Here is a 22,716-nt window from a genome sequence, read left to right as displayed (position 1 = left end):
AACCTACTCCTAAAATATAGGCATTATGGCAATGGGCCAATTTGCCAAAATGTTGAACTATCCCTTTAAGTCTGTTTCAGCAACCACGCCACCTTCAACTGTTGCTTTTAAAACACACATCAACTGTCTTCTTTCATCTTTCCCCACAAGCCACCAAAGAACATGCCAAAATATGTGCTTTTATATGCTTTTAAAATGTGTGTGTTGTGTCAAATATCTCACCGTTGACGCAGATCTCGTACGGTGAGCACAGCTCGTTCTCAAACAGGCAACCTGTTAACAGAGAAACACAGATACAAAAATAAACTGGTTAGCAGATCAGCGTGTGAATGTACAGCCAATGGGAACAGTCCAACACTCAGACAACCAGTGGTTAAACTTTATCACTCAGTCACTCGGACATTTGCAGGTGTGGTACCGGGCCGTAGCTGTTCTGGCAAAAAGCACAACGATGACAGAGGTTAGAGGTTAGATGCTGCTGTCGTCTTTACAAGCCCACATTGCGATCCAAAGTCGGAAAATACAACTATGACCAGCTACTAGCAAACTGCTCAGCTGTTGTAGCAATCGATTACATATCAGTTACCCAAGCATAATAAGATATTGATAACATCTATTTTCGCGGTGGTCCTGATGGTCAACTAACCCCGCCCCCAGCATGGAGTTGGTGCTGGTCTGGAAACAGTGTAGAGAGCAAAGAACCGGTGCCAAGTCAGGCTCTGGCTCCAAACCAGCACTGGAACCAACTCGGTAGGAAAGGAAAGGGGTTAAAAAAAAAAAGGAAGAAGCTTATATTTAAATATTATCAATACATTGAGAATTAACTGTTTCTACAGGGAGCACTTGGTTTGTGGTGGCTTCAAGTGGAGGAACTGGGACACAGCTTCATTTTCTTTAGATTTAATTGGTTATCTTACCTCCAGAAATCTCAGAGTCGTGTTTTTTCGTCACCTGGATGAATAAAAATCTAATTATAATATCTACATTAGAGTTTTTGCTCCTAACTGGTCCTTTTAACATCACTCTGTTGTGTTTGTTGCTCTTCTATTGTAAGACTAAATGGCTCATTAAGACACCAGCTCTTGTGTTTTCTGTGCTGCTACATTTGTCAGCAGTGCACAGTAAACACTTGCTGCTAGCCTGAGTTAACAGAGGGTGGAGGGGAGAACAGGACGATGCATCAAACCAGCTCTGAGAGTGAGCGCTCCTCTGGGAGAGGAGGGGAGGCAGCTGTATTTTATCCTCCTCTACTTACAGGAGATCTTTTTTTTTTTTTACCATCAATGCTTCTCTGCCTGTGTCTCATACAAACAAACACCGTCCTACACATTTCTGGGTCTGACTCGACAACATTTACTAAAAGCAGCTACCAGCCTCGAGCAGTTTCCTGCAGTTACTTCACAATAAAAGCCTGACAGATGCAGATCACTTACATCGGCCTTGATCTCCACTACTTCTACTTCTACTACATCCTCTCCTCTACTATACTGTGTAGACTATGATGCTACTACTTGGCTTTCTACTACTACAGCTGCTACTATAGTACTTCAACTGAAGCTGCTACATCTATGACTACTTCTATTAAGAGTACAACTTCCACCACTGGTACTACAGTACTTCTACAAACCTATTTCTAATACTTCCATAGTATTCCAATATCTTTACTACTTCTACCACTGCATTTACTAAGATAATTAATTTTATCTATAGAACGTTTTTCACCTGAAGAACAAGTCTCAAAGCAATTACAATAAAAAATTGAAAACATAGGCCTACAGAAAACCATTAGGAAAACATAGTCAGACTCTAAAAACTCTCAAAAGAAACCCCTAAAAATAAGAAAAAATAAGTTAACAATAAAAATCAGAAACACTCGGACAACTCCTGGACAAAAGATCAGGGATGGGCTTTTTTTAAACAGGAAGGTTTTCAGGTGTGTCAACATACAGCATAAGCACAACAACTATACTATTAGGCTATCTATAGCGCATTTTATACCAAGGCAACTCAATGTGCTTTACAAGAACAGCATAAAACTGCATAAAAACAAACAATTTTTTAAATCTTTAAAAAAATTGTTAACATTAAAGCAGAAGTAAGCGATCCGGTCGTTTTGGCTAACTTCTTGTCAGCCGATGGAGTTAGCAGTCCCCGCCCTCGTCCCTACGTCACCACATTCACGCGCATCCCTTGGCTGCACACACAGAGAGGACCGCCCCTTTATGCCGTTCTCTCTCCTCATTGGATAAAGGTTGTAGGATACAAGGAAAGTTTTCTCCTCGGCTTACAGCAGAGCAGAGTGACTGACAGACCCGTGTTTCAGACCAAACACTCTATGTAAGTGATTGCTGTCGGAAGATATAACTATTTAAGACTTATATTAACACAAATATTCCGCTTACTTCTGCTTTAAACATAGAGTTAAAAGCAATACAATAGCAAAAAAGAATTTCAAAAAGTATAAGTGTACTAAGTGTTTATACTGATATTCTATTAAATACAATTACAGCCAACTACGGCCGGTTTCAACACCTCTGGCATATTTAAATGATCTTTTTCAAATGTTTATGTAGCGTAACATGTTGTAATGCTGATAGCAATCAATTGCTTTCATAATGCATAAACTCAGATGGGGGCACATACACACATTCACATACACACGCATTAGGAAAATATGCCAAGGACTGCAACATGCAGGGTGCCTAGCAAAACCATGGGATGCTGTAACCATGGCAACACTTGGCAACTTGTCAGTGAGTGTCTGTGTCTCTCTGCCTCCCAGGGATCAAAGAGTGGCAGCGGTTACCTCCCCTCATCTCTCTCCCGTCACTCTGTCGGCTCCTGTTTCACTTTCTGATATCAGGTTGTTTGTTTTTTTTTTCTAAATCTTTGTAGATCCAGTGAACGGTGTGCGATGCGTGCACGCTCTGTGTTCAGCAACACAATTACACAGCTGCACATTCACACCTGGGGGCTATCTACAGAAGAAGAAGAAGAAAAAAACAGCTTTTGGGCACCGAGCAACTCGACTGAAACAATTTTTGAGTAATTCAAGAGAGAGGGAGAGAGAGGGAGAGAGAGCACCCGAGCATCAGCAGTTCAGCTCATTATTCATCCCCAGCTTCAAGCACAGACTCCTGCAGCTGAACACTCCTGTTACAGACCTGCTGCTGCTGCTGCTGCTGCTGCTTCTTCCTCAGGGGGCGACGAGGCCGACACTGTTCATTTCTACTAACAACAACTAAATAAACAGTATCTGAAGATCCAACGTTGCCAGATACTGTGTCTGTGTTTACTGGGCCACAGATTTGACAAAATGGCAGCTCGAGCTTTGTTAAAACTGCTGCTGAACCGAGTTTGTTGTGGTTTCTATGGAAACAGAATGACAAACAGATAAACTAGAAACTAGAGGAAACAGAAAATAGACCTCCGGGTAGAAAACCAGCACGTAATTTGAATGAGAACAGTAACGAACAACAGTTTAGCTAGTTATCATGTTTTTCAGGCCCTATCACCGTTTAAGACAAATCTGAAATGATTGAAGAAACATTACTATTTCTGTGTGTGTGATGTTGCTATGTGTGGTATTTATTCAGTTTTGCGGTGCCTAGAAAGCATCAGTGGCTGCAGCTGACAGGGACAGCTAACGGCGGCAGCTAAGCTAACGGCGGTAGCTAAGCTAACACCAGGACGTCAACTGTTTAAACCCTCCCGTTGTCGGACACGACAAGAAACTACTCCAGATAGCTCAATCATGTTGTAAGATATCCACTGGGGAAAAAAAAATTTCATGGACCGTTTATTGAGTCACTGAGTTATTAAAGTTAAACAGGTAACGGTTAGCTCTGCCAATTTACGATAAACATGACTAATTACAAAAACGTGCACACAGGAATAGTAGTAATGTTTGTCCAATCATTGGTTTTATAAACTTTACAAATATCAGATTAGTCTAAACGGTGATATAGTGACTTGAAAAATTATATATAGCAAAACTCTGTCACTATTGTTCTCATGCTGGTTTTCTACTTGGAAGTTGTTGTTTGTTTGTTAGCTTTCTGGCGACGAAATGGCCGCCTCCAAAAAAGATCAGATCCACAACACTTCACTTCAGACCACGTCACTTCAGGAGGAACAGGAACAGACAGGTGTGATGGCACCTTATCTGTCAGATAAAGCTGTAGGATTTTTTTCCCCCTGCAGTTTATAATACTGATAAAGGAGCGATACTGTCATCATTTCCATAGGTCTCCATTTCCCCCGTCCAGACTGTAGGCTGCAACACACCTCCAGATTTTCAAACTGAAACCCAAACACGTAGCAGAGGAGCTGCGTTTTAAAACAAAAGCTTTAAAATAAACTATTAGGCCTAAAAGAGAGGAGGTTTGGACAACATGTAACTTTTCATTTCTTTTAGAGGCAAAGACTGAAAAATACCCAAAAAACATGTATAAGGCAATATAATTAAGTTGGGTTGCACATTTTCAGAACCTGATGAAGCCGTGAACTCATTTTTGCCTTGGTTTTTCAGTCACAGAGCTTTCTTCCTGTGCTTAAGCAAATCTGGTTTAAAAAGAGACGAGTGACTACAGTTTTCTGCACTATCAGGCCAATGCAAAGCTGGAAACCTGTTCTGTACAGATTTATGCTAAATTACTGAAAACTCTTGTGAAATACAGCTCTATGTGACCTTCCATGTGACATCTAAAAGGGTCATAACTCTGCATAACGGCTTCATATGTTAAAACACTGATGGTTCAAGGACAAATATCAGCCTCCTCACCACATGATGATTCATTGTGTGTAGGTACAATATATAAATTACTGATTACAATATTTGTATTTGCTGTAATATTCCACCACACACAGATTTAAATCACAAAACAAGTGAATATAAAACCACTAGCGACCTCAGCCTCCGACAAAAAACCAACAACAGTGTCTTCTACCTTTAAATCTGCACCTGTAACAAGGACAATATCAGTGGAGTGAAGTCGTGTTTGCTGGATATCTATTATGTTTCTGTTTTGGCGTAATGAAAAGGGAAGACTCACTCGAGGCTGTGTTTGTTTACATCTCTGTGGGGACAAAACTAAAAAGAGGAGGCAGTAATCACAGTAGTTTCCAGCAGACACATCCTTGTTAAAAGCAAGAAATATGTAACAGAGAAATGATGTTTACACGGACTCAGAGTTTCATTACAGCAGCTTTGGGGGCGCTCGGGCCAATTTCTCCACAACAGCGCGATACAGTAAAAGCAAAAAGTGTACAAGCACAGAAATAATGCATAAATGAAAGGGAATTATAATATAATACTAAAAATACTGCACACATATTTTGGCAGAAGTCTTAGAAAATCGTTCACAGCAACAGATGAGTTCAATTCAGCGTATTTTTATTTATGCACCATTTCTTTCTCTTCTCTTTTAATGAGACGCCTTATTCAGAGTCTTATAGTTTATAGTTTATATTTATTTGCACAGGCAGGTCTGGTTTGTGCATAAAGATCAAACAGACCTACACATGTCCACCCCAAAATAAAAGGGTTATTTATCTTCATCTGGTTATCATTTTCACAAATGTTTCAATCAAAAACTCAAAATTAATGTAATTAATATTAAAAACCAAAGCTACAGACATACTAAGACAGTTAATGTCTGTTTTTTTTCCACCCACTTACTTTTATTTTGAAATGTTACAGTTCAGTTATATGGATTCATGTTACAACATGAGCTTAAGTGGTTTTGGTATCTTTAAATAGGCTATCTGATGCTGTCATTGTATAGATAAGGATGACAGAGATTTTTATTCTCATCATTTTAATATTAAAAACTAGACGTCTTCTAATTATTAAAAGTTAAAGTTACCAAAGTGGAACCAAACTATATTAAAAGTTCTCTCTTTTTTCCCATTTCCCTCCCAGATAACAGCGTCCAGCAGCAGCAGACACTTGGGAGTGGACGATATGGCTTTTGGACTTCTGCAGCCAGCTCCCTGAGTGATTTTTCCTTCTTTTTTTCTTGCTCCGTGGTTTCATCGCTCCACACCAGCAGAGTGTAAAATAGGTTTTTTGCAGCATTGCTCTGCGGACCGTCGGTGATGCAGGAGGAGAAGAAGAATTTCAATCAGCTTCACTCTGTGAGCACAGAGCAGCATCCAGGCTGCGGCCTCCTCGCCTCCAGGCAAAGGGACATTACCAAGGAAAAATAGGCACTACGTTTCCCACAATGCCATCTGTCACCTGCCTCTCCCAAAAGATGAATGATTAAACTGTTTTCAACTGTTTTTACAATCAACTTTTTCACATTTCATTCAACAACATAGAATAAAAGAGTCTAAATGAGACTACAGAGGTTTTCAGGGACGTGAAACTTCATCAAGCACAGAAACTGATCATCTCTTACAGACTATTATTAGCACGCTAACGCAACTTAAAACTCTTTATTTAATCTATTAAAAACAAACAAACAAAGTGAAGTGTACCAACTTAAAGTCAAGTGAGCGAGGGAGGTGTTTAGGTGTTTTTCGTTGATCATTGTGAATACTTACCACTTTTTTACGAGTAAATCGTCTTTGTTTGTTTTTTTTGTTAATAAAGAGTTTGATCTTTAGTTCAGAATCAGAAGAGTGAGTTTCTTTTGTTAGTACGTGGGACATCCGGGCCCAGTCTTTTGGTTGAAGTCACTATAATCAATATCCCTAATCCTTACAACATAAAACACATAACTCTTAATAACTTTTTTGGACATTAGCTTTCATTGTGACAAAATGTGTCAGTATCACAGACTTTACCCTTTGCACTAAAAATGAAACAATCCTTGCACCATATTTCCATGATGTGATACCATATGACATGTGGTATAGTTATATTTCTGCTGTACACATAGGGCTGGGCGATAAAACGATATCTATCTATCACGATAGATAGACACATGATCAATATCAAAATACGTTTGAAGGAAGAAACCAGGAAGAAACCAGGAAGAAACCCCCCCCCCCCCCGATCCCGAACCACAAAGCATTCTGGGGGTTGTAGGCCGCAGAAGGACCTCCACTCAGCTATGGAAGGTTACTCGCCTGTTGAGTGAGTGTGATCTGGGGGATTTAGCAAATATTCAATCATGAATTATAAGGTTGTCAGTCAAGTTGTTTCTCTTTAGTGAAGCTACGACTTCTTTCTCTGTTACAGAAACAATGACAAGTGTCCTCTGACCTTTTATTTTCTCTTTTCCACCACACAATCTTATCTTAGCAGCCGTGTTTTGTTTACATGTCGGGACAGTTGATAACAGGTCGGGGTCACAGACTAAAGAGGAAAAAGTGACTGAGCTAAAGCGTTTCCCTGCCTTTGTAGTTGTATTTTTAGTTTGTCTGAAAGCCGACTCACTCTCAGGTTTTTCCCATGGCTGATCAAAACAAAACAAAACAAACAAAAAAAGCCTAATTGGCTGTCTGTGTGTGTGTGTAATTTGTTTCCTTTGGTTTTTAAGATGACAACAATCCAATTTGTTCAGGCCTGAGCTCAGACAGACGTGATCAATCACAGCAACAAGCCACCTGACGATGTGAAGAGAGGATTTGGAAGCAAAAGAGCAGCATTTGATCTTGTTTTTGTGTTTTTTTTTCATTTTTATTATTATTATTTCTTTGTATTCCTCTGTTGTAGCAGAGCAGAGCAGAGGAAATCCAATTTCTCCATCAGGAGGTGGAGGAGGCAAACAGCCCCGCGTCTAAACTGGCAGTAATCTCTCTTTGTCTCCTCGTCCTCTGTCTCCTGCAGCGACAAAACAACCTCCTCCTCTCTCATCCCACTTTTTATCCCTCTTCCTCTCATCCTCTGCTCTTCTCCTCCTCCTCCTCCTCCTCTTCCCCCTGATTGTTCACAGCCAAAGCCCTGATCCGTCCATCTGGTTGGATGAAGCAGCAGTTTTGTGTCTCTTGTTCCTGTCTGAGGAGTTAAGTTACTGTTTTTAAGGAGCTAATGTGAATCAGCTGTCGGGCTCTGTTGTGTGTTTCCTGTGATTAGTGATGTCACGATTATAGATTTTCTTGGTACGACTATTGTCAGAGAAATAATCACGGTATTACGATTATCACGATTATTATGCATTAATTAATTTAACAAATATGACCAATTATTAATCCCCCAGGGGAAGTGTTTGAAATATTCAAGTCATTAATTGTCATCTATACCAAAATTGCAAATGACACTCTAACATTTAAATTCCCATCAATTCAGTGTTACGTTAGTTAAAGGGACAACGAGGAGTTTTGGAAAAGCGAAGCGTTTTCACACTACATTTATGAGCCTCCACGCGCACCGTAAAATTCTTTTGACCGGCGCAAGACGGACTCATGTTTTCATTCATCAATAATTAAAGTCAGAGGTTCAAAGAGGTTCACATACCGTCGTAGTTCCGACCATAAACGGCGATTCAGCTGCGTTATTCTCATGACTCGTTGCGAAACTGAAAGTAAAGAAACGCTGGTCGGCTCGACCAGCATCTCCGCCACCACTAATAATAACAAAATAACGATAGAGACAGAATGATATATTTATCGAAAATGGGCCCATTAACAAGTATGGGTAGCGGAGATTCATCCACATTAACGTGAGACTTTTTTATAACCGAATAGAAACTCCTCGTTGTCCCTTTAAATGGAGCAGTATCTGTGCATTTACTAGGGCTGGGACGATATGCTTTTCTCCCGATTCGATTCTTCTACAATTTTTTGGATGACGATTCGATTTAAATTGCGATTCTACGATATTGCCAATTCTCTCGATTTTTAGTCTGCATTTTTAACATTTATCTGCACACAAATACTCAGCTTCACTCTGTGAGCACAGAGCAGCATCCAGGCTGCGGCCTCCTCGCCTCCAGGCAAAGGGACATTACCAAGGAAAAATAGGCACTATGTTTCCCACAATGCCATCTGTCACCTGCCTCTCCCTAGAGATGAATGATTAAACTGTTTTCAACTGTTTTTAAAATCAACTTTTTCACATTTCATTCAACAACATAGAATAAAAGAGTCTAAATGAGACTACAGAGGTTTTCAGGGATGTGAAACTTCATCAAGCACAGAAACTGATCATCTCTTACAGACTATTATTAGCACGCTAACTCAACTTAAAACTCTTTATTTTATCTATTAAAAATAAAGAAAGAAAGTGAAGTGTACCAATTTAAAGTCAAAGTAATCTACTGTGATTACAACGAAAAAGCCATGAACAAAAAAACACGGCAACCCGAGCTCAATCTCTAGGAGGAGCCTATAAATTAACATACTCCATTATAAAGTGAACTTAAACCCTTTTCAAAACCTGTACTCTCTGTATGTAAAAAAGGCGAACAAATGCACATTGCACAATATTTCAAAATAAATAAATAAATTGATTTTTGAAAAAAAAAATCGATTTAAAAATCGTGAAAAAAGATATTGTGATATTTATGTGAATCGATTTTTTCTCCCACCCCTAACATTTACCTTTACTTTGGCGCACATCTGCCAATACGGTTCTGACATAATCCTAACCCTTTTTTGGAAAGTGACGGTATTTAGGAATCTTTACAATTAATTAATTGTGACGTTTAATACCGCGATTAATTGTGAAAACAAGTAATCGTGACATCCCTAATGGATATAGATCATTTGAAGACGATACAGTAAATCATTTTTGTGTGAAGAAAAAAACAAAACATTGATTCAATATCACGATTTCATTGAAACAGACTTGCATTAAGGCCAAAGCTTTAAAGGTTCAGCTCTCACATGTGAAATGTTCCTATGTGACTTTAGTAGGCGACCATCAAACGAGATGTTTAGAGGCATAAAGACGAGCCGAGAGGAGCCGCTGGATAAACACAAACAGCACCGGGTGATTCAGCAGCGAGCAGCAGAGTGAAGCCGCTGCAGGGCCAAACAGACGGGGAGGGGGGGCAGATAGCGATCACCAGGGGCAGAAACATCAGCCTGCAGCAAGTGGGAACAGAGTGAGGGGCTGTTCATCATGTGCTCCAAACATCCAGATCCAGATTGATCAATCGATTGAGCCAAACGAAACCTAAATATCACAACAATATGATAATATTGGATTATTGGATCAATACGCCTGGACTGCTTAGAGATATTACATTATACATAGATCATATAGTGTTTGATTCAAATCTAAATGTACAAATAACTATTTTAGTTCAGAACAAACTAATCTAATCAAATTAAAATAATGTTATATTTCTGATGATGATTTTATTGCAGTCCAGACCAAATATCGCAATTTACTACCGTATATCACCTTTTTGATGTTGTCATTTTCTATAGAATATGGTGATAATATTAGTATTTTTCAATAAAATATCAGTATTCATTTCTATTTTTTTAATATGATGAAAAGAGATCACATACACTTCAAATATTTTAGCATCATTGACCAGTTAACCGATTAACCAATTAATCAATATATAATTTGGAGAAAAAAAAGAAAACCAGGAAGTGTTGAGTTTGTAGTAATGTTATAATATACTGAATTTAAAAAGACAAACAACAAACCATCAAAATGTGGCTTCTTATTAAAATTAAAATGTGGCACCAATTTCCCATTAAAACATATAGGATTGGGGAAATTGGCCAAGCTTCTGTAGTTTAAGCAACAATGATGGCTCTGGTCACTATTTTAGTGAAATTATAAATGTCTGTAAAGGTTTCTCAATAAAATTATATTTATATTTAATCGTTTTAAGTACCCATTGTAATTACACCAAGTGCCACTAGGGGTCCGAGTACGCCTGGTTGAGAAACACTGAGACAGAGCGTTACAACAAACTGTCTCGTTAGAATAAGAATAAATCCAGATGTCAAAAAAAAAACAGACAAGTTAAAAATGTGGGATCTATGACTATGAGTGTTTGAAATCTCAACACACACACACACACACACACGCTGCCTGTGTCTACTGTAAAACCACGTCAGCAGCTCGGCGGCCCTGCCCCGACCAATCAGCGTTAATGAGCCGCTGCCATGGCGACGGTCACACCAGGCGAACCGTCTGCAGTGACCTTCTCCAGGTTCCAGATTAATGATTAGGAGACCTGAGCTGAACGCCGGTTCAAATCCCAGGAGGGAGGAGAAGCCGTCCGACAAGAGACACACACACACAGACACACATGAAAACACACTGTTGGACAATAAAGTTCAATAAACGTAAATCACTGTGTGGACAAACAGCAGCTGACGGGAACACACACAGACACAGACACAGACACACACACAGAGACTATATAGATCAGTAACTGTCACTAGAGCTAAATTAGAATAAACAGTGTGTGGCTGCAGCTTCGTTTCTTCATCAGAGGATTATAAAACAATGCAATAACAAGTATAAAGAACAAAAGTCTCTCACACCGACACCTCTGAGGTATTTTCACCACAGTCTGACAATGTTTTCTGTGCGACGTGAACAGATGCGTTAGAGGGCTGAAGGTCAAACAGACAGTTAACGGGGTTTCGGTCTGAGCTAATTCTGAGATTGATGATTTCTGTGCGAGTGGAAAGTGAAAGGTAAACGTATCTGACCGCCCACTCTCTCTTTCCGGTGCGCTGCCTCGCTGCTAAACCACTTTCCTGCCTCTAATATCTCATTTGCTGTTAACTGTTCCAGGCACGGAAACCTCTCTGACTTCTACAGTACACACAACCACCAGACTGTGGACCATGAGACTTAAATAAGATGCATGATGTGAATTGTTTCCTTTGTTTTGATCAATTTCTATGAAACCAAACCGTTGAGCTGTGCAGACAAATCAGAGCTCCTTTATGAATATGCCAGCGTTATGAGAGTTGTAACAGGTGAACAGCAGCTCCACAGGAGAGTAAAAATGTCCAGGAGGCACAATAAGGTCACGATAACCTCACTACAGCGAGTCACCACCAGTCCCTAAGGAGACGTGACAGGAACTTTTTAAAGGCTGCATTAGAATATTATGTGCACAAGGTCTCTATACAGTCACTTTTGATTAAAAATGGTGAATATACAGTTCCCTCGAGGGAAACTGAGAGAGATTTATAAGGATTCTCTCACCTTATGAGGCTTGTTAAAACAGGGCTGTAAAGAAAAAATGTCTCTACATCAACAGAAACCAACTGTCACATGTCCTCGGACCAAAACGTACATGTACGTCAACCAGCAGCTAAAGAGCCGTTTTGGTGTTGGAGCTGTATGGGACAAGATGGTCCACAAGAAGGAGCAGGTTTATCTCTGATAGAAAGGATATAACTGTTATACACAAATCTTTAGGAGATGGTAAAGATAAAAAAAATATATTCACATAGAAAGTAGTATAGCCTATGGTTTTACCAGCTCACAGTCAAAACCAGCCGACCCAGGCTGGACCAGAACTAGTCCAACTTGGTACCATTGGTTGTTATGCTTTAATCAACTTTCCCAGAGCTTTCTACTGGAGTTTAGCTGAGCAGTGTTTTCAGCCCCACAATGCAACAGCTCTCAATGATATAAACCTCTGACAGACCAAGTGTACGCAACCAGCTCAGCTGCAAACAGCACAGTGGAGCGTTTAGTTCAACCCCTAAGAGCCAAAAACAGAGCTAAAGAAGAGGGAACTGTAGCTCTAAATGCTGCAAATAAAAGGTTCAATACTATCTCTTTCTGGTTCTGGTTCTGGTTCTGGTTCTGGAGTCTCAGAGCCTCGGCGCTTTCAGACCAGTTTAAGCAGAACCAAAGTGGGAGGTCGTTACTCAGGAAGAAGTAAACACAACAGCCGCAAAATGGCTTTCTTGCTGTCTCAGTAATTCTTCTTCTGGTCTTGTGTTGGAGTGAACTGAGCCTCGACCATCTCTACTGCAAGTTCAAGTTCAATTTGTTCTTTTTGAAAATCTGTATATGCCCAAATCGCCACCAAACATTTCATTTGACCGCTGAGAACCGGCTTTTTCAGTCCGAACGTGCCAGCCGGTTCAAAATTGGGTTTGGGAAGCAGAACTCACACGGACCAGAGTCCTGCAAGGGTGAAACCTATGAACTTAAATTTACTGGATCAGTCGACAAAACTTTACATCTTCACATGAGAGAATGCTTCTTGTTTTACATCTCAAACCAACAGTCAGTTGTTGTTTCTTGAGTCGTCCTATAACCTCAACCTTGTTTATTTTTATAACAGTGATGTAGAGGAACCTCTCACCTTGATAGAATACTTCCTTTGACTAAGGTTTTCCATAAAGCAGGTTGTGTTTAGGAACCTGTGGGTTGTATCAGAGTATGGAGACAAGAAGCCTTTACCACCGATGCTTGTTGTCTCATCATCTACCTCAGTCTTCAGCCAGAACTCAACCACACCATCCTCGTCCCTATGCATTATGAAGGTTAAAACCAGATCCTATTTATAAAGACGACGATTCATAGTCCTACTAGTGCTCAAGACTCTATGAAGAACCTTTAATAGCTCAAACCACTGTCATATCAACTCATTCTCCCCGTAACAAGTCATTTAACCGTCACAACTTCTGCAAATCTGTTTAATTAAGGTGAAAATGTAGCATAGTTCCTCTTTTTTTTTTTTTTTTTTATTTGATAGTGATGACAGTAGAGATAGACAGGAAATGGGGAGGCAGAGAGAGGGGGAATGACACGCAGGAAAGGTCTGCCCGACGCGGGATTCGAACCGGGGACGCCCGCGGCGAGGACCGTAGCCTCTACATGGGGCGGCCGCTCTACCCACTGCGCCACGCACCGCCCCAGCATAGTTCCTCTTTAACACTAGATTCTGGACACAGGGCCTCACCACAACACAGAGCGGATAATAAGCTAACTATGCACAACCCTCCTTTAATGTGTTTAAGCGCAAACATATTTAGATAAACATATCTGAATTTAATCAAAGGTCTGCAACCAGTAAAACCAGGTCAACCACATGCTACACCCTTCAGTGATTTAACAATACAGTAGCTTAATGTCAATATGTAAATACTCTGCTTTGTTGGCTGCATGAAAGTAATTCAGCACCTTGGTTTGATTATATGCATCAGTTACAGTATATGACAACAGAGGGGGAAAAAGACGTTAAATGCCCAAACTGTACGCTACATGATAAATATCTGATCAGTCTGAAACCGTATAGATCAATAACAGAGCAGCTGCATTAACCAACTATAGAACATATATTTATAGTATATCTGTTATTATTTCAGGTGTAAACAGGATGAGAGCTGCAGCTCGGTGCTCGTCGTCTCAGCTGAGTCTGCGCCGCGGCTGCCATACTCTCTGTTTGCTGGTTATGTAATCTGAAGGAGAATGGAGGAGGAGGAGGAGGAGGGGGTCTGGACACACACACACACACACACGCACACACACACACAGACACACACCTCCTTCCACTCAGCACAAGCTTCTTCCTGCTCTTCCTCTGCATCAGTCTTCCTGCAGGCTTCGATTCTCAGATCAGTGGGGGAATATTAGGTATCAGCTATTTATAGACCTTGTGTATGGGAGAAATGTATATCTACACACACACACACACACACACACACACACACACACTGGATCGATAGCTGTGTAAAGAGCAGACTAGAGGAGTGTATGTTTAAGCTCCGTTTTCACTGCGTTGCTCTGTTGTCATCACTGACTATTGTTGCCTCCTCTTGTCTACAAGTGAGCGTACGCACACCTCGTGTCACTTGAGTGTTTTACTTTCATTTCATTCATTTTTATTATGACTAAATATGATGTAGCCTATATTTTCTTTCATTTAAATGATGGCATTCCTGAACAATTTCAAATTGGTTGAATTATTTAAAAAACAGAATAAAAAACATGGTTCTGTAGCCATTTTTGATTTTCTTTCTTATTGTATGCATTTTCTATTTATGCATACCCATGAATCATTTACAAAACTGGGAAATTCTCTCATCAGACTTTTTAAAAACATTTGTATCCTTCCTATATCTTTTATTTAGTGGTTGTTATTGAAACAGTGACAGGTGTTGGGCCTGCTTAATTCAATAAAGGCTCATTTGCCTGTGTTCATGCCTCGTCGTGCACAGCTCTGACACTCACTGCCTCTCTGATGATAAGGACACTATGAGCTAAGCTTCAGTGGATCTTTCTGCTGAAGCCTTAGTTATATTGCATGATGATGATCTCGGTCAGTGTTTGTTTTTCCTCCTGGGCCCAGGTGAAGCTGCAGAGAAGCAGCCTGATACAATATTGACACAGATCATTCATCACAGACACAGTGAAGAGCTCCTCCGGTCTATCTTGCAAAAAAAAAAAAAATGGCTCTGAGACGCAGCTCCGGTCACGTTATCGTTAAGAAAAAATAATGTTATGGTAAATGTACTCACCGAATCTCCTGTCAGCAGAGGCGGAGGAAGCGATGAGCAGGAGGAGGAGAAGGAGGTGGTGGTGGTGGTGGAAGAAGGAAAGAGGCAAAGGATTCATGTCTCCTGTGTTTTGGTTCTCCTCAGGTGTTAAAAGGCCATTTCTCCCTCGGTTCGTCTTCCTTCCTTTCCCCCGCCCAGAGTGGCCCCTCCGCGGCTGGAGGAGCAGAGTAGAGCCGCCGGAAGGTGGATGGATGTATGAGGAGAGGAGAGGAGAGGAGAGAGGATGCAGGGCGTTTCTGCTGCTGCTGCTGCTGCTGCCGGAGGCTCGAGAAGCTCACACTGTCAAACCACCGGCACTTAGACACGTTACATCCGGTGTGGATTTTCAATATAAATGTCTGAACACTATCGCTGCCTGTCTGCAAGAGAAAAAAAACGCTTGAAAGGTCGAGTCTGTAGCCGGTATGTTCCTTTGCGATTTGTAAACACAACATTCAATCTTTTTTTTCCTCTTTCTTCTATTCACCATGGTGACGGGGGGGGGGGGGTCCAAACAGGGGCGGATCTAGGTTCATGGGAGATCGGAGGCTCAGCCCAGAGGGAGGAAAGACAAAGATCTGACTTTTTTCTTTTTTTTTTTGTTGTCTTTGTTTATGACTGTGATAGGCCTAGCTACTGTAAATTTCAACATATCAACTTTAGGTAGACAAAAGCAATGTCCTGAAGGATCCAAAAACAGGTGTTAGGCTACATCAGAAAAAAAAAATATGATCATAAGCTACTCAAATAAAAATGATATGGCAGTGCATGTAATTCTGATTGACCTACCTACCCACAGCATTATGCTTTAAAAAAAAAAGGAATCTGAATTTAAACTCAATTTGTCTGACTTAGCCTACATTTACACAACTCAAACAAAAGCTAACAACAGGTGGCTATAGCACAATAAAAATCTCAATGTCTCAATAACTTTGTGTTTTCTTGGTCTCATGATGTCAACATGTGAACATGGTGGAGAGGAGAGGGAGAGAGAAGAGGACTATAAAAACTGTCATTGAACCAGAACATTTGTGGTTCAATGACAACTGAACCACTAAATCAGATGGTGCTTGTGATATTTTTGTTCGTGTAATGATTGAATACAGGCCATTATTTGATGAAATGCGGTATGCTATTAGAACATAAAGTAACTTCACATCACATAATCACTGATAAGTGTGCGTCTCTCTCCCGACCCTCCCAATAAAAATCCTACCATCTCAATAAACAGTTCCGACGTCCATGAGGCTACACTTCAGACTGGTGCGGTCAGCGGAGGGAGACTGACATAAACCGCATTGAGGTTGTTTTTTTTACCCCTACTGTAAAACATTCGGGGCTTTGGCAAAAACATCCGGGGCTTGAGCCCAAGTAGCCATCCCCTAACCCCGCCCCTGGTTCCAAATCCGTTGCCACTGTCCGGGCTAGCAACGGATTTCCATATAATGGCGGCGGATAGAGCTCACTTTTGACTCGTCCAAAACACACACTATGAAACATCCAGATACCTCCATACTGCTCGTCCGTACTGCCCCAAGTGTCCTGAAGCCGCCACATGAAAAAGTTGTTCGGAAAAAATTTATTTGATCTCTGTTTTTAGCCTTGTTGTAGCAGTAGCTCCCAATGTGGCTCTGTTGATGTCTGTGCACATGCGCGAGATTTGCTGCACGGAAGAACATCTCGCAGCAAATCTTGCAAGGCTAACAAGGCTAAAAACACAGATCAAATCAATTTTTTTCCTAACAACTTTTTCATGTCATGGCTTCAGGAGGACACTTGGGTCAGTACAAAACTTGTGAGTTGTTTCAAAAAATACACAAAGATTTCTGTTTTGTTGTGTGGCATTTTTGTAGTTTATTTTTGAACAAAATATGCTTTTAATGAGTTAAAGGCCCTGTTGATAAAATACAAAACCTCTGTAGGCTACTGTATGAATTAACAGAAAACTGTAGGATCTGTAAACACTGTTTGTTTAAGTTTCTTTGAAGATGAAATGTAAATTAAAAATCACAAACAGGAATGCCAGTAAATAAGAAAAAGAAACAGCAATAAAACAGTCAGTATTTGCTTTCACTGGAGCTCCTGCTGCTTTGAAGACAATAAAAAAATAAAAATACAAGAATATATTAAAGCTATTTAGTGTGCAATCAAGAGAAAGTTGTTTAAAGCAGATATCAGTGGAATGTTTTTGTTAATATAAGTCCTAAATAGTCCTATTTTCCGTCAGCAATCACTTACATGAAGTATTTCAGCCTAAACACGAGTCTCTCCGTCACTCTGCTCTGCTGTAACCCGAGGAGAAAATTTTCCTTGTGGGATACAAGTGTTATCCAATGAGGGGAGAGAACGGCATGAAGGGCTGTGTGTGCAGCCAAGGGATGCGCGTGAATGTGGTGACGTAGCACGAGGACCAATTGATGCCTGACAAGGGCGGGGGCTGCTAACTCATGGTGCGTTCAAGGAAACTCGTACTTTGTGTTTTTCCTTCCTGTGAAGTCATACCAGTTCGATCTGGTACGAGTTCACGGGTCGGAAGTTACGAGTGGCCGTTATAGGGAACTTTCACAGACAACAGGACGGTAAAAACACGAGCTACGGGTTACCTGGAACGCTACCAAGTCGTAGTTGTGACTTGAAGCTGTAACTTACGGTTTCAAAAGCCTGCCTTGAACACAGCATTAGCCGAAACGGCCGTGCCGATGATATCTGCTTTAAATACTTTGTGATAAACATCATTGTAGAAACATTTTTCCATAATACTGTGTGGTGTAGATTTACAGCCAAAGATAGGCTATGTTTCTTCATGCTTTGGTGCTTTTATTGTGAAGGTTATATCAGTCAATTTCGTGACTTTGGTGTTTCTAACTGTCACTTGACAGAATTGCACGATGCTTCTCTCTGATTCAGCACTACTGCTGCCTTCAGGTGCTGTGGGGAAAACACTTCCAGATCTGAGTCACAGGTAAATGAATGAATATACAGTATGCCTTATTTGAGAGTTAAGAAACAGAAATAGTGGAAATGTAAATGTAAAAGTGAAAAATATGTTTACTTGTCTTGAAATGAGGGGTAATAGGCTATTGAATATGTTTAAGATCATCTCTGGAAACTGTTCGGAAAACAGATAGGTACTGTTAGGTATCGATCTACCTCACCTGTATGTTAAAGGTGAAAGTAATTGTTTTTAAAGATTTTGAAAATGGCTTTGTGAACAAACGGCAAGGGTTTCTATCCTCTTATCTTCGTGATGTCATTTTGGACATACGGGATATCTATTAAGTGGAATTCCACAGTGGAGGAAATTACCTCAGTCCTCAACAAAGAGCTCCAAAATGTATTTGATTGAAACACTGATATAACAAACGTTCTCTTAAAGGGATAGTTCACCCTAGAATGATATTTCGCTCATTATCTACTCACCCTCATGTTGACTAAGGGCTGGAAGAAGTTTCAGAGTCCTCCGTCCCTTCTCTGAGTTACAGGGGGTCTTGGCGTAGCAGTGCATGTCCATATAACGGTTGCAAAGGGACACCAGAGCTCTTCGTAAAAAAACACACACAAAAAAACATCCAAATACCTCCATGATGCTCGTATGTAATGTCCGTCTTGTGCTGAAGCCCCAAATTGCGTAATTGTCCCGAAAAAAATTAAATAAGTCTATATTTTAAGCTTGTTTGTAGCGGAAGCTTCTCGAAGCTCCTCTTCCTGGTCCGTCCAAATCTCGCGTGATTCGCAGTAACCGCACTGACGCCGGCGCAAATCACGCGAGATTTGGACGGACCAGGAAGAGGAGCTTCGAGAAGCTTCCGCTACAAACAAGCTTAAAATATAGACTTATTTAATTTTTTTCGGGACAATTACGCAATTTGGGGCTTCAGCACAAGACGGACATTACATACGAGCATCATGGAGGTATTTGGATGTTTTTTTGTGTGTGTTTTTTTACGAAGAGCTCTGGTGTCCCTTTGCAACCGTTATATGGACATGCACTGCTACGCCAAGACCCCCTGTAACTCAGAGAAGGGACGGTGGACTCTGAGAATTCTTCCAGCCCTTAGTCAACATGAGGGTGAGTAGATAATGAGCGAAATATCATTCTAGGGTGAACTATCCCTTTAACATTTGTAAGACCAAGAGCATTCTATTTGGGTCCAAATACTCTTAAAGCTCCAGTACTCAGATGGATCTAATCCTCAATATAATTGCTGTTGAGCAAGTACAAGAGACTAAACTCATTGGTGTAACTCTACACTGTCATTTGTCATGGTCAAAGCATGTAGGCTTACTGGTACAAAAAATGGGGAGAAACATTTCCATAGTCAAGAGATGCTCTCCTTTTCTAACAACATCCTTGAAAAAACTAGTCCTGCAGACTTTGCAATTATCACAATTAGATTACTGTGTCAAAAACTAATCTAGGGAAGCTTCAACATATTCAGAATAAAGCAGCTCATGTTTCTCATATTTTACTTTTTTTTTGCTATGTAGTGGTACTTGTCTTGCTTTGGTTTTTTCAGGGTTTTTTTGTGTTTCTATATCTTTCTGTATCTGATTATATGTTTTGAATTATTGACCATGTTATTTTTATATACTGCACGTTGTTGTGCAATCTTTTTGTTTATGCTTTGATGGGTACTCTTATTGTTATATGTTTATATGTGCTGACCCCAGGAAGAATAGTTGATGTGTACAGCATCAGCTAATGGGGATGCAAATAAAATACGGTAAATCAAATCAAATTTTGTCGACCATTTTTCTCCTGAATATTTATCGTCCTGTCACCAGCTTTTCTGTCAGCTTCATATCTGAAGCTCTACATAGTGGTGAATACTAAAATATCTCATCTGTTTGCAGCTTTAAACTCCACTACCTCCCTGGACAGCAGGAGGACGGCGCCCTCTAGTGTTGAGCATCAGTTTTCACATTTCTGTTGTTCACCTGCTGTGATCATCACCTCAACAAACTCAAACATCAACACAAGAAATAACAAGAAGTAAAAGTGCAGTGCAGAGACACAACAACAACGAGCTTTTAGCCACAAACATGGAGACTAAAGACACAGATGAACTAAAATACAGATTTTAACCAACTGCACCTTCAATGATCTTTGTCTATTTGAGTTTACACAACTCTGCTGTGTCTCTGACACAAAAAAGCCAAACTCCAGCATGTAGAGGCTGAGTGAATGTGGTCTGGACTCTGTGGAGGAGAGTCATGGTTTCAGAGACGCTGTAGAAGGACAGAATACCTGCTCTGTGATCCAGGTACACTCCTACTCTGGAGGACTGAGGACCTGAGACTGGAGTCTGGATGTTGTTGAAACAAAATGTATAACTGCTGTTGTCACACCGTAGTGCCCAAGATTTATCATTGTTTCCAAACATAGATTCATTCCAGCTCTGTGTTATGCTGTCGTTCTTGTATGCAGCGGAAACACGAATTCTTCCTCCTCTCCACTCCACCTCCCAGTAACAACGTCCAGTCAGACTCTCTCTACTCAGGACCTGAAGATAATTAGTGAATCTGTCTGGGTGATCAGAATAAGACAGTTCTTTCCTCAATAATGTTACTTTCCTCTTTTCTTCAGATAATAACAGACGTCTATGTGCTGTGTTTGGATCCAGTGTGATTTCCTGTGAATATCTTAAGAAGTCAGCTCTGGTCCTGGGCTCTGGTGGTGACAGTAGAACATCCACTTGAGTCTCTGTCAGTGAGATGTTTGTCCATGTGTCTCTCAGAAGGTCCTGTAGTTTATCTCTGAGCTCTGACACAGCTGCTGTCACATCCTCAAAGTGTCTGAGAGGACGGATATTGATGCTGGATGAGATGGACTGAGTGCTGACAGTGAGGGGTAGTTGTGTAGAAACTGGGTGTGATCCTCTGTGTGTGACAGCAGCTTCAGCTCAGCGTCTTTCCTCTTCAGCTCAGTGATCTCCTGCTCCAGCTTCTTCTGAAGCTCTTTGACTCCACTCACTTGAGTTTCCTGCTGGGATCTGATCTGCTGCTTCAGCTCAGAGCTTCTTTTCTCCATGAGACGGATCAGCTGAGTGAAGATCTTCTCACTGTCCTCCACTGCTTTATCAGCAGAGCCACAATGGCCTCCTCCTCCTGTGAAGCACCTTCACATCTTTCTCTCTGTCCTGGATTCTCTGCTGGATTTTTTGTCGACTCAGCTCCAGCTCTCTCTGCCTCTCAGTCCTTTCTGCTGCAGCTGAGACTGTGTCGTGGCCTTTATGTTCATCCAGGCAGAGGTGACAGATACACTGTTGATCAGTGCGGCAGAAAATCTTCATAACCTCCTGATGACGGGAGCACATTTTCTCCTGTAGCTTCTTGGAGGGCTCCACCAGCTCGTGTTTCTTGAACTGAGCTACATCATAATGAGGCTGCAGGTGTTTCTCACAGTAAGAAACCAGACATTGCAGACAGGACTTGACAGATTTGAGTTCTCCAGCAGTGCAGAAATCACAGGCCACATCTTCAGGTCCAGCATAGCAGTGATCAGCAGGAGCAGCTTGGAGTCCAGTCTTCTTCAGCTCCTCCACTAAAGCTGCTAACATGGTGTTTTTCACCAGGTCAGGTCTTGGTGTGAAGTTCTCCCCACAGTGAGAACAGCTGTAGATTTTCTTCCCATCCTCTCCATCCCAGTGGGTTTTAATACAGTTGAAGCAGTAGCTGTGTCCACAGGGAATAGTCACTGGATCCTTCAGTAGATCCAGACAGATGGAACAAGAGAAGGTCTCCTGGTCCAGATGAACTCCTTTCTGTGCCATGTCACCTCTCAGAGACGACGACTGTCTGAGTTTCACTTCCTCTTTACAGGAACTAGTCTAAGCTCTGATCTAAACAACATGTGTCTCTGCAGTGAACGGGGCCTGTCAGCTCCTCCTCTTCACCACATGTTGATTCCACCCATCGTAAAACTGTAGATCTAGAGGGGAGGGAACAGAGAAACAGCGTGGAGTTCACTGTGCTTCAGAGCAGGGAGTTGGGAGTTGTCTTAATCTGCAACAGGAGAATTGCTGTAGTCGTGTAAAAAGTCCAACATTTCCATCTATAATGTGAAGAAAGAAAGCATAAAGGTGCAGAAAAAAGAAGCCTACTCAAGTTTATGTTGCTTGGACAACAAACACTCATTCATTATTTCTGAATAAATATTATTTTCTAAAATAAGACATTGGCTAGTGTCTGACATCTCAACACATACATTATGTAGCCTTACCTCTGACTGGATATTTCCTATAAATAAGGAGAGGTGTTATCTGTCGTTTACCTTTTGCTGTTGCTTTAAAAGTTGGTGTTTGCTCCTAAAACCACTAGCCTACTTGCCTACTGGACTCT

At 40.9% G+C, this 22,716-nt stretch overlaps 3 protein-coding genes across 3 annotated transcripts in view; 1 reads left to right on the top strand and 2 right to left on the bottom strand.

The window, feature by feature from the left end:
• The window catches only part of LOC146969945 (receptor-type tyrosine-protein phosphatase N2-like), a 261,873-nt gene extending 246,112 nt beyond the window's left edge, over positions 1-15,761 (bottom strand). Inside the window, exons 1-2 of the mRNA XM_085805467.1 lie at positions 15,358-15,761; positions 223-273 (exon numbers count right to left, since the gene is read on the bottom strand). Of these exons, the coding sequence (XP_085661593.1) occupies positions 223-273; positions 15,358-15,454 (148 nt within the window). The 5' untranslated portion in view covers positions 15,455-15,761. The remainder of the gene's footprint in view (positions 1-222; positions 274-15,357) is intronic.
• LOC146969927 (tripartite motif-containing protein 16-like) overlaps positions 1-22,716 on the top strand; it is a 279,242-nt gene that overhangs the window by 84,011 nt on the left and 172,515 nt on the right. The gene's annotated exons all lie outside the window — the stretch shown is intronic.
• Positions 21,456-22,199, bottom strand: LOC146969944 (E3 ubiquitin/ISG15 ligase TRIM25-like). The gene has a single exon (XM_085804577.1). The coding sequence runs from the start codon at positions 22,146-22,148 to the stop codon at positions 21,456-21,458; it is 693 nt and encodes a 230-aa protein (XP_085660703.1). The 5' UTR covers positions 22,149-22,199.

The sequence above is a fragment of the Trachurus japonicus genome, chromosome 17 (genome assembly GCF_045865225.1).
Source record: "Trachurus japonicus isolate A0001 chromosome 17, Traja_1.0".
Classification (NCBI taxonomy): domain Eukaryota; kingdom Metazoa; phylum Chordata; class Actinopteri; order Carangiformes; family Carangidae; genus Trachurus; species Trachurus japonicus.
This window is presented reverse-complemented; position numbering and strand designations above follow the sequence as displayed.